The sequence below is a fragment of the Coloeus monedula genome (genome assembly GCF_965178545.1).
Source record: "Coloeus monedula genome assembly, chromosome: 10".
NCBI lineage: Eukaryota > Metazoa > Chordata > Aves > Passeriformes > Corvidae > Coloeus > Coloeus monedula.
Genome location: NC_138790.1, coordinates 2,027,363 through 2,039,612, shown reverse-complemented (window position 1 = coordinate 2,039,612; position 12,250 = coordinate 2,027,363). Strand labels below are relative to the sequence as shown.

Sequence of the window (12,250 nt, the reverse complement as noted above, 5' to 3'; positions counted from 1 at the left end):
CTGAGGTTCTGGGAAGGGAATAAGGAGCTAAACCACAGCGGGAAGTTCCAGGTTTGTCCCCAGTCCCACACGGTGGGTACAAGTCCTCAGGTCAGACTCGGCTGAGTCGTTTGAGTCATCCCACATAGGCAGGGAGTCCCCAGGAAAGTTCTTTTGGGACTTCTGGGGTGTCACATCACCCACCACTCCACAGCTTCCAAAGGTGTTTGGGCAGCACTTGGAATACTCAGGGCCCGGGAACAGCCTGGGCACCAAAAGGATCTGGTGGGACTCACTCACTTCCACTGTGGGATAAGTCCTGGGTGGGGGTTTCTGGCTTTGGAGATCCAGGGGATGCTCCAAGGAGTGCCAGGAGGGCTGTGGGTGGAGCAGGCTCTGCTCCAAGGAGCAGCTTTGGGGATCAGCAAGGATCACCTGGTGTCCCCACAGGCTGTGACCCTCCCAGGGACCAGGGGGGATTTGGGATTTGAGCCGGGAGACAGTAAGGAAATCCCCATGTTCTGCTAGGCCTGTGGGCCCACCCAACATAGGGTTATGTAGGAAAAGGGGGGAAAAGGGATTTGCAAGCACTGCCAGAGCTGTGTTTCATCCTGCAGGGGTTCTGGGAGGCTTTTTCTGAACACTGCACACCGGCCCAACTAGGGTCAATATGCAGAGAGCAACTGCGGAGACTCACACCACCCCACATGCATTTTTGGGGCATTTCTGGGGCATTGTCCCCCGGGTCAGGGAACAGCATCCCACGGCCATGGATACAGATCTCCAGGTCCCTGTGTTCAGAGGACACCATGTCCCCTCACCTGGGATGAGGGAGAGCTGTGGAGGCAAAGCTCTGCTGGTCCTCCTGCACTGACTTCCCCCATCCCTGCTGGACCAGCTCATCCCTTGGGTGGAGCAGAGCAGGGAATTTGTCATCCTTGGGCTGCTGCTGATGCCTCACCAGAGCCTGGAGTCTCTTGCGGGTCCGAGTGGAGATTCCCTTCACAACCTGGGCATTGTGGTCCCCCAGGTCAGGGCACAAGCCCTGAGCAGCAGCACCCATCTCTCAGAGCATCCTTCGAGCTCTAAGCCCTGTCCAAACCCCAGGGACGATCCCTGGCACCCAGCATTTCCCAGCTACACATATCCCAAGGTACAGCCCACGTTTGCTCTGGGGAATTACTGATGAAGAGTCAGTCAGCTCTTTTGGGAACTTTCAGGCTATGGGGTATGTGCAGCGTTTTCTCTCGGGAGGTATTTACAGCTCGAGGGGGTTTTGTGACCAGGAATGTCCTGGAGATGTAAAATATGAGAAGTGACGGGAGCTGTGGGTCTGGCTTTGGGCACCACTGCTGCCTCCCACACCACCCCAGCATTCCCAAATAACGTGCCAGGGAAAGGGGGATGTGCCACGCAGTGAAACAAACCCAGGAGTGCCCTTTAAAAACGTCTCCAGGAAACACTCGCGGATAAAGGCACTGCTTTTCCTCTGTGCTCCTGGCACCCGAAGCAGAAGTGCTGCCCTGCTCTGAGGCACGGGTGGATGGAGCATCCCGGCCTCCAGGAGCATCCCGGCTGCCCGGAGCATCCCGACTTCCCGGGGCATCCCGGCCGCCCGGAGCATCCCGACTTCCCGGAGCATCCCGACTTCCCGGAGCATCCCGGCTGCCCGGAGCATCCCGGCCGCCCGTGTCCCTGCAGCAGCCCTGCGCGGTGCTAGGTGGTGGTGTTGCACTGCCGCCAGCTCGGCAATGCTCGCAGGAAGCGCTGGTTAATGTGCTTGGCATCAAAGGGGCTCGGACGCTGAATGTCCCCTTGAAATCCCCGCGCCAGGGGCTGCCGTGCCTTCACACACCCTCCTCCCCTCAGGGAGAGGGAGCTTTGGGTGATTTAGCACAGGGGAGAGGTAGATTTGCTGGTGAGATCCTAAAAAGCAGCCTCAGAGGTGGGAGCAGGGAAGTTTATTCCCGGTGTAGCCCTGTGCTTCTGCCTCCACTATCCCATCTGCCTCTCAGAGGGGCATTTTTCCAGATGGGTGCGTTTTTGCTGCTGTTTGGGTTGCTTCCCCCATCCAAAAAAATCAGTTTGGAGCAGTTGTTATGTCCCTGGAGCCCCTCAGGGTTGGTGGCACTGGAAGGACAGACTTACCCCATTGACGCCCAGGCTCTCCAGCTTTTCCTCCAGCACATCCTCCAGGATGGGGTGGAACTGCTCCAGGAAGTTTGGGTTTCTCCACAGGGCTTTCAGCAGCTTCCCTGTGGGGTGGCCTCCTCCCTGTCCGAGGTGGGTGCTGGTACCAGTGCAGCGAGGCCTGGGGGGACCCTTCTCCCCCCTGATGGGTGTCAGCAGTCCCAGAGCCAGGCTCTCACAGCCTACATCCCTCTACCAAGGAGCGACTTCCTCCCCTAATTCAATTAATTCCCACTCTCAGCTTTCCTAAAATCCCAGCAGCCACCTGGGGCAGCTTTCCCAGGGAAGTGCTGGTCATGGAGCTGCCCAGCCAAGGGGAGCAGGGAATTCACCCCCCCTGTGCCCCCAGAACCCCCCATCCTCACCCTTCCAGCTCCCCGAGCCCAAGGCCGGCTCCATCCTGGTGCTCTCAGGATGGTCCCAGCTCCGGCACCACTTGATGGATCTTCACCAGCACCACTTTGGTCACCTCGTGGGTCCCTGCAGGGAAAGAAGGTTAAAAAGGAACCATGGCCCCAGCATGGAAGCAAGTCCTGGTCAACACCTGCTTTTCCTACATGGAAAGCATGGACATAACTGTCCCTTTGGGGATGGCAGCAGTCCTTGGAGAACAACCTCAAGGGCACTGGTTGGAGGATGTCAAAAGGGTCACAATGCCCCCGTCGGATATTTGCCAACAGCCAGTCCTGGTTTAGGATGGGTTTTATTTTCTGCCCTCATTAGGGAGCAGAAATCCCACATTTCCTTCCCCTGGACTGCAATGAAGGATCCACGGCATGGCCGAGGTCCTTGTTTTTATGCAAATAACCATTAGCATCATTTGAAGGAGGCAAGATCACCCCTTTGCTGGGAAACTGGATGGAAATCTCATGGAAATCTCATTCCTTTGGGATCGGGATGAGATGCCAAGGGACAAGCTTGGCTTGTGAGCCGTGCTGACAGTGGAAGGACTGGAAGTGTCCAGTTCATGGCTCGTGTGAGGGGAAGCACAGCCAGCTCCCTGAGGGGACTCCATGGCTGCTAGAGAGGGAGACAGAGAAGAGATTGTGCTCTGAAGGGCTGGAAGTTATGAAAAATGTATCTACACCCAAAATGATTCACTTCAGAATGCCTTCGTTACCTTCAGCTTTGCTTGCTGAGAGCAGCTGGATCTGTAAGGAAACAGGCTGGGCATCAAAGACCATTTTCTGGGTAATTTTTGGCATTTTTTCCTCTCTCTGCAGAATACCATTATGAAATGCATTCAAAACCAGAGCAGAGAAGAGCAAAGTGAGCACAGACATTCCCCAGGAGCTGTGTCCCTTCCGCTGCCCACACCTGCGAGGGGCCAGCTCAGGGCCTGTCCTTCCCACAGCACAACCACCAGGCCATCCATCAGATGCCATCCTGCCACAGCCCACGTGTCACTCGGATCTGATGACGAGGGAAAGACGCTCTCAACTGGAATTTAGTGTTGCTCTGATGGATGACACCCCGGTGGGTGACTCGACGGTATTCATGTGGTGCTTTGTGTTTAATGAGTGCCAAATGGAGTAAAACATCACGGAATGGGCTTGAAATGGGGCTTGAAATTAGGCTTAGTCTAAGCTCAGCAAATATTTTAAGGCTGCTTAGAGTTAAACATCTGCTTAAATGCTCTTAATGAACCAAGGACTCTTTTTTTTAAATTATCATTTCACTTGTCTTTTTTTCCTGGATGTTTATAGCCTTGGGCTGCTGCCCAGGATGGGAGCTGAGGGCAGACATCTCCCACTGGACATGATCCATAATTTCCTGATGGTCCTGGAATGGGGTGGCACGGAATGTCTTGTTCTCTTTCTCCACCTGAAGGAGTCAAAAAAGGAATGAGAAGATGGGAACAAGGTAAAAATGGGTTTGCAGCCACCTCTTCCCCTCACCAGCCAGGGAAGCTCTCTGGATTTTTATTCATCATTGGGATGTCCTCCAAAGGGCCAAAGATGTGCCACCAGATAAAAGTCTGCTGGTGGCAATCTTGGATCTTCTCAGTGATCATGATAGAACACAACTTCGGTAATTTCTGGTGTCATTTCCCTTGGTAATCTAATCATGGGATCCCAGACTGGTTTGGGTTGGAGGGGACCTTAAAGCCCATCCCGTTCCACCCCCTTCCATGGGCAGGGACACCTTCCACTAGCCCAGGGTGCTCCAAGCCCTGTCCAATGTTCTTGTGGCCATGGGCACAGTATCATCCATGCTCAGAGAGTAGATTTAGATGGGATATCGGGAAGAAATTCCTGCCTGTGAGGGCAGAGAGGCCCTGGCACAGGGTGCCCAGAGCAGCTGTGGCTGCCCCTGGATCCCTGGCAGTGTCCAAGGCTGGGTTGGACAGGGCTTGGAGCACGCTGGGCTAGTGGAAGGTGTCCTGAGCTGAGAGCAGACATCCACAGAGCAGATGCTCCCAGAGCTGCCGGGATGTGGGTCCATCTCTATCCATAGGCATGTCCTGGAGGGCAGAGGAGGGGTGAGGACACGGGCACTGCCCTGCTCACCTGTGCCACCCTCTGCTCCTGCTGGCCTTGGCTCAGCACCCGCCACCCTGACTCCTCGCTGTCATTGTCCCCCAGTGTCCCCAGGCTGGACCCCACCACCCTTCTGCCTGCAGCTCCTGCACTTTCTGGTCTGGGAAGAGGAAGGAGACGTGTGTCCCACAGGGACCTGGCCTCAGGCAGCCATCTCTTCCCACCCCAAAACACTCGTGTGCCCCAGGAGCACAGGAAGGAGGCTGCTCTGGGCTGTCAGGCCGTGACTGTCCCTGGGCAGGTGGAGCAGCTGGCTGGGACACCCCATCCAGCTCCCACAGATGTGACTGGGGCAAAGTCAGGCCTTCCCTTCCCTTCCCTTCCCTTCCCTTCCCTTCCCTTCCCTTCCCTTCCCTTCCCTTCCCTTCCCTTCCCTTCCCTTCCCTTCCCTTCCCTTCCCTTCCCTTCCCTTCCCTTCCCTTCCCTTCCCTTCCCTTCCCTTCCCTTCCCTTCCCTTCCCTTCCCTTCCCTTCCCTTCCCTTCCCTTCCCTTCCCTTCCCTTCCCTTCCCTTCCCTTCCCTTCCCTTCCCTTCCCTTCCCTTCCCTTCCCTTCCCTTCCCTTCCCTTCCCTTCCCTTCCCTTCCCTTCCCTTCCCTTCTCTCTCCACTTCCAGCTGTCTCCCTCAGCTTCACCTCCAGCTCCTCTACCTCCTCCTTTTGCTCCAGCTGCTTCTTCTGCCTCTCTGAAAGCTCAGGGAAGCAGAGGGGCTGTGAGCAGCAGTGCCATCTGCCAGTTCCTGCTGAGATTTTGGAATTACTGGGATTTTGCTTTGGGTGAGATGGGAAATCCTCACCAAAGCACCAAGCAAAGCCGCTGTAGGGTTTGGGGGTGGAGAAGCAGGTAGCTGAGCTGCAGGAAAAGCCAGGATAAATGTGGCCATGCTGCCTCTGATTTATTGATTGATTGATTTATTGCAAATTTGAAGATTGGTGGCTCACAGAGAGCTTTGCCCTCTCCAGCATCCCAAGTGCCCTGATTGCATCCAAGTGCAGCAGGGAAAATGCCTCTGGAGCAAAGCTCAACCTGTTGGATTTGCTGGGGTTGAAAGCTGCCAGCAAAGAGCAAAAGTAGCTTTTTTGTCTGCCAAGTTCCAGTGCTGGTCACAGGGGAAGATGTGATAAGGCTCCAGAGCTCCCACATCTGCAGCTTTTAGAGCCTCAGTTCCTTGCCAAAAGAAAAAGGAACATGGGGAAGGTGAACCCTATCTCACTCTAACAAAACCTTGTCCCAAACTCCCCAACCCAACTCCATCCCCACAGCCCCATGGAATCCTTGTGTGGAGAAGATCCTTGGAGAAACTGAGGAGCTGTAAATGCACCTGAGGTCTCGTACTCGGCTGCATGTCCTGCCTGTGAGGGAATGTCCCTCCCTTGAGGGAAAGGCAGCAGGCAGAGAGAATTCAGCCAGAAATGTGGAAGAAAGAAGTGATAAAAGTTGCCTCCTATGGTCCATCTGGTTTCCAGCATCACCATCCCAACCTGCTTGGGAAAGTGAGAGCAGGAATTGTCTCAGAGCTCACCTGGCTCAGTGGCCTCTGTGTGCTGGCACTGCATGTGGGCTGGCAGGAAGGAGTTGGTCATGAAGGATTTGTGGCAGAGGTGGCCCTGGAGAGGAGGAACAAGTCAGCAGAAGGACTGGGATCTGCAGGGAGGGACATTCCTCATGTCCCCGGTGAGGCTGGCAGGGCTTTGGTGCTTTAAAGCAAGAGGGGAGACCTCCAAAGACATGGATGTGTTGGGGGGATGGAGATGGAGGGGGTCAGGAGCTGCTTCTGTCTGGAACCAGTGGGGCAGGCAGGGGCCAGGATGGGGCAGGGAGAGTGCTCAGGGAAAAATGCTGCTTTTCCAGTGGAGCAGGGAAACGAGGGGAGCAGAGCACCAGTGAGGTCCTGGTTATAAGGGGGTCCCATGCTTCAGGGTTGCCTGAGCTGAATGAACATAAATGATCTGGTCTGGGTGGATTTAGTCTCCAGGAGGGAAGGAGGGAGTTGATTTGGTGATGGGGCAGAAGCAGGCGAAAAGAGGAACATCCGGGAGGCTTCCTGATGGAATGGTGGGGAAAGAAAATTGTCACTAAATCCAGGAGCATCCAGAATCCCTTCACTGATCTGGAGGATGTTTAAATTCTCCATGGCGTGAGATATCCACCAGGACACAGGGATCCCATGAGATCCCTTCACAGACCCCTTGTCTCACACAGCTCTGACCACCTGCAGCTGGCACCTCCCAAGAATACAGATTTTCCCAGGGGCTGGCAGGGAAATTGCCATCTCCATGAAGGTGAGAAACCAACAGCAGGGCTGGCTGGCACCTTTTATGGGGCCAAAGTGTGGGATACACAGGCAAGATGAAGCAACAAGCGCCGTGCCCAGGGGTGTTTTACACCCTCCCGCCACGCACCTTGCAGCAGCTGCTGGAGCCAGCTGTAGGAAAAGCTGCTGGGGGAAAATCAGCTTCTTCCACCTCCTGCTCTCCTTCTTTTCCCTCCAGAGCTGTGCTGCTCTGTCCCTGCTGCCGGGAGCAGCCAGCTCAGTGTGGGCATCCCGCAGGCACTGGGCGTGGGTGGCCAGGCTGGTGCCGGCGGTCCTGGCAGTGCAGCAGGTACTGGAGACCCAGCCTCTGCTCAGGACCTGCTCCAGCAGCTTCCCCACCTCCTCCAGACCCTTCCCAAATGCAGCCAGCACCTCCTGCTCTTTCCCAGCTTCTCCTGGGACTCACAGAGAGTGAGAGCAGGAGACACCCCCAATGCGAGAACTTTGGTGAGGTTGGCTGTGCTTGGTGCCCTGCTTTGCTCCAAGTCCTGGCAGGATTTCTCCTCTCCTGGCAGGATTCCTCCCCTCCTGCCAGGCAGGAGAGAGAAATGGGACATCTGCAGAGGAGCCACCAGATAACACAGCAGAGCCTTCGAAATGCCTCTTCCTTGAGCTCACTTGTGGAGGGAGCTTGAGCGGTGAAGTCCCTCAACCCCATCCATCCCCTCATGGACACTCCCAGAGAGTCGAGTCACAGGGAAGAAAAGGCAAATCCTCACTTGTTGCCAGAGACAGAGAGAAACTGGAGGGGAGCAATGAGGATGGGAGCAGAGTGAGGAGTGTGGGCAGTCAAAGGGAATGGGGAGCCATCAGGGCTGTCCGGAGCCATGTGGGAAACAGGGAGAACTTCTTGGGCTGTACCGCTCTTCCCCTGCATCCCCTCAGTGCTGGGAGGTCAAAGGCGTGGAGGAAAATCCCTAGGCAGGAAAACCCTGCTCTAAGAGAGAGTGGACCAAAGCTAAACCAGAGTGGACAGCATCAGAGCATGAAACTCACAGCTGGGGCTGAGCCATGAGAGTGTCACCCTAGGCAAGGGAGAGGAAAAATATTCCCTCATGCCGTGTTCCTGCTCCAACAATCCCCAGCACCCGGCTTGGCACCACCTGGCCTTACAGTGGAGTGACTTTGGAGGAACACAGGGCAGGAAGGAGCCCCTTGTCCGGACACAGGAGCACATAAACCCTGTGTGCAGAGGGCTCCCTTCTCCTGCTGAACCCCAAATTGCGAGCTGCAGGTGGCTCAGCAGCTGCTGTGTTTGCAGGAGATAGCATTGTGCACATGGCAAACATTGGATGACGGAGGCTGATCCCCACCTTTCTGCTCCCGAGTAAAAACAAGCTGGGCTTCTCTTTAGGGAATTGGGTGGATTGGCATTATCCTGGGAAAGGGAGTATCTGGAAGGGGATTGCTCACGGGGAGCCCTGTTGGGATTAAACAGGATGTTTTCACAGCTGGACATGGGTGACCACCTCATGTCAGTTGAAATCCATTTATTTAAAAGGGATTTGGGAACCTGGAGGGCCATCCCTATCCATCCTTGGTGTCTCAGCACCCCCTTTCCAGGCACATTTTCTACAGCCAGGATTGACCTGGCTGAGGATGGGGCAGTGCAGCCGCGTCCTGGCAAAAGCCAACGTAAAAGTGCGAGAGCACAAACATTTGGAAAATGTGACTCATTTTTCAGGGAGAAGCGAGCTCAGAGGAGTGGTTGTTTACAAACTCTTTTATTTTCACTCACACTAAAGTCCCTCTCAAAAACGTAGGGTGTAAAGTCCACGTGAGGAAAACACCAGGAAAAGACGCTGGTTTGGGCTTCTCTTTTGCCCCAGAGGCTCCAGTCCAAAGCCTGTTGTGCTTCCAACTTTTCTGATGTGGGAAGCTGCCGGCAGTGCCAAGAGGAGCAGAGACAACATTCCTCCTGGGAGGCCATGCCATTCCCTTGGAGAAGCTCATGAAAAGGCTGAAAGTCTGTCGGATTTGGGAAGGTTTGGTCCATGAGCACCTATCAGGAAACAGAATCGAGGCAAAGGTGTCCTTGGAGGCTACGTCCAGTGGATACCCACCACCATTCTCAGCATCCCAAGGGAGTAGGAATGGTGCTTATGGAAAGTTCTCTCTTTCTCCTACAAAGCCAGATACCGACAGAGTGGGGATTGTGTTTGGCTGGAAGCATCACCCCTCTCCTCCTTGTTCCACGTCACTCAATGTCCTCAGGGCCTGGGAGATCCCTGTGCTTGGCATTCTGGATCAGGTCCTGGTAGGTGGTGGGGCAATAGGTTTTGTAGAGCTTCTCAGCCAGGGTGTTGCTGCCGGCCACCACCACCTTGCGGTTGCGGTTCATGAAGTTCCACAGGTGCAGCGCATAAGAGTGGTTGAAATTGGGGCTTTTATCCCACACCTGGTAGTACCGGCTCCAGGCTGGGTATGGGATGGGGTAGAAACGCTGGGGGTTGAGGAAGGAGATGTTCTGGCAGCTGTGGTCCTCGGTGCCTTGGAAATCTGTGAGGTTGCAGAGCGTTTTGAGCATCCTTGTCATCAAAAATGGACCCTGGTTGCCCCAGATGTTCCCGTTGTACTTGAGAACGAAGTTCTCCATGCAGTCCCAGATGAACTTGTGGTGGGCAGGGAAGCCGAAGATCCCGTTGCTGGAGAAGCGCGACTTCTGCGCCGCCAGGAAGCTCTCCTGGGGGATGGGCCGGATGGAGATGACATCCGTGTCCATGTAGATGCCCCCGTACTTCCAGATGAGCGCCAGTCTGCTGGCATCCGAGCTGACGTGCACCCAGTTCTTCTCCTCCTCCGGGACTACCTGTGGAGAGGGAAAGGTGAGATGTGCTGCCGTGGGCAGGGAATGGATCCAGTCCATCCACGGGGCTGCAAATGGCACCATAAACCTGCACCTGCACGGCTGCAAATGTCGCTGACAGCCTTTGCTGCCTTCAGCCGCTGGATTTTACTGGGATAAGATAAGGAGCTGGAGCAGAGGAACGCTTTGTTCTCATTAGGATTGCAGGAACATTTCCCAGGTGGTTTGATGGCACCTACAGTGTTAACCCAATGCCACCATGAGTCATGCCCTGCTATTTCAGTGGGACACAACCCAGTTAACACACTCCCGGATCCCTCCCAGCTCTTTGAACCAGGCTGGAGGCTTTTCATTGGCATTTGTTGGCATTTGGAGGCTTTTCATCGGTGTTTGTTGGCATTTGGAGGCACTTTTTCTCTGGAGAAGAAAGAGTTGGGAGGAAATCTGCCTGCCCTGCCCAAGCAATTTGACCAATACTACTTGTGGGCAGTTTGCCAGGAATTTTTCCCAGGGTGGAGCTCACCAGATCCCTCCTTGGCTTTGCATGTTGCTGTTATAGAACCTGAAATCTCTCCCCTATCTCTTATCTCCTGCAGGCTCCGGCAGAGTGAGGCAGCTCTATCAAGTCCTCAGGCAGCACATTTTGTTCAACCAGCTTCTGTTAGGGAACATTATTAAGGCTGTTTTCTCAAAACACGTCTGCAATCTATTTTTACCGGTGTTTCTTTTGCCAAAAAATCCGATTCTCCAGATAAGGGGGAAAACGCCGATCATGTATTCCATAAACAGAGAGATGAATACACAGCAAAACGCGGCCAAAATGAATCTATTCCCAACCAAAACAATAAAAGTCACTAATTTCACACAGTCCTGCGTTCCTCGTTCCTTTTAAAGCCTTTTCCCACCCCTATTTGTAACTCTTTTCCTGCTTTCCACTTGTTTTAACACTCACCTGATTGTACCACTGGAGCAGAGGGGTCTCCTGGAAGATGGTTTCCATCTGGAGAGGGAAGATGAAGACATTCTTCATAGAAGACAAGAGGGAGAAGGCTGCGTAACTGGTGTTCAGGTCCAAGGCCGTCTCGTTGGTGAGTCCCCTCATGAAGAGGATGATGGGCCTGTCCTGGTAAATCCGGGCTGCAGATTCCACGGAGCATGACACCAGCGGGGGCGGCTCCAGGCGCTCCGTCGTCTCCAGGAAAATGATGCTTTTACCAAGGTTCAGCACCTGCTCAGGTGTCAGGTAGTGCTGGGCCATGGGCAAGTAGGAGAAGACGCAGCTGGACAAGAGGGAGATCTCGTACAAAATGCCCGAGACAAAGCAGAAACAGAGGCATATCTGGATTTTCCTCAACATTCTTGCTTTCCTGGAGCGTTTGGGGGCATGCCTCCGACATGGATGCTGAGGAGACACAAGGAACAGCAAAAGGAGGAGCCAGTTATTACTCAGCAGGACTAGGAAATGGAGGGACATGGCTTAGGACAGTGAAAGGTGAAGGCAGTTTGGTGACAAGCCTGGTGACAATCCTCTAAGGGTACAGAGAGCTCTTCCCCCTGGGATGAAGATCTGGAGTCCCACCTCCTTGGCCCCAGCCAGGCAGGGGGAACCAGGAGAGGTGTTGGAGAAGGGATGGGCAGCTGTGTCCCGTGGTGCAGGCATGGGCTTGGCAGAGAGGGCAGGACTCAGGGAGAGCACGTGAGAAGGGTCACCATGCCAAGGCAAGGAGCCCCAAGCCCAGGCCTGGGGCAGGCTGGTGTGGGAAACTGTTCCCAAGCACTGCAGTGCCATCCCAACACCTGCTTGTCCCAGGGAATCTGTGGAGCCAAATGTGGCCACGGAATGAAACGTCCAAGGGGAACATGAGTGCCACAGGGGGAAGGGTGTGATTACAGCTCGGGGTGTGTCACCCCAGCTAAAACATCAGCATGCCAAAGGCTTTTTCCCAATCCATCCCTTCTGCTCACACTTCAGCCCTGAGGGATGTGAGGGATTTGTGGCCTGCAGGGATGGAGTCTTGTGATGGACCAGAGAGAAGCAGATGAGGATAGGAAGTGGATGGTTTCATACAAGGAAGGAATTAGGACGTACCCGGATTATAGTCCTGACAAATCTACATCTCCAGCTCCTTTTCCTGCCCTGGCGGTGGCAGTGGGACTCCTGCAAAGCCCAGCTCCCTGGTGAGGACACCCAAACCGTCTGGACCATGCAAAGGGATTTCTGGAGGTAGGAGAATGGTGCACGGGGGGAAACCAGCTCTGCTGCCAGCTCAACCTCAGTCCCAGAAAAGGTGTGGGATCCACCTAAAAGGACAAAGAAGGGACACGTTTTGTGAGACTCATCTCGTGCCTGGCACAGCTCCCCCCTCCCGATCCCAGCAGGACATGAGGCCATACAGCCACGGGGAGTTCCTGCTGGCGAGAGGC

General features: G+C 54.7%; 1 protein-coding gene and 1 pseudogene across 2 annotated transcripts; both read right to left on the bottom strand.

The window, feature by feature from the left end:
- Positions 1 to 275: 275 nt before the first annotated feature.
- LOC309576597 lies at positions 276 to 6,289 on the bottom strand (annotated as a pseudogene). The gene is made up of 7 exons: positions 6,229 to 6,289; positions 5,309 to 5,391; positions 4,680 to 4,809; positions 3,290 to 3,320; positions 2,128 to 2,290; positions 801 to 988; positions 276 to 405 (listed from the first exon to the last, which is right to left on the bottom strand). The product of its transcript is annotated as an uncharacterized misc_RNA (transcript).
- Positions 6,290 to 9,217: 2,928 nt separating this feature from the next.
- A4GNT (alpha-1,4-N-acetylglucosaminyltransferase) lies at positions 9,218 to 12,032 on the bottom strand (the record flags this gene model as incomplete). The annotated part of the gene is made up of 3 exons (XM_082287760.1): positions 9,218 to 9,829; positions 10,779 to 11,228; positions 11,916 to 12,032. 3 exons carry the CDS (start codon positions 12,030 to 12,032, stop codon positions 9,218 to 9,220), a joined length of 1,179 nt encoding a protein of 392 aa, XP_082143886.1.
- Positions 12,033 to 12,250: the final 218 nt, after the last annotated feature.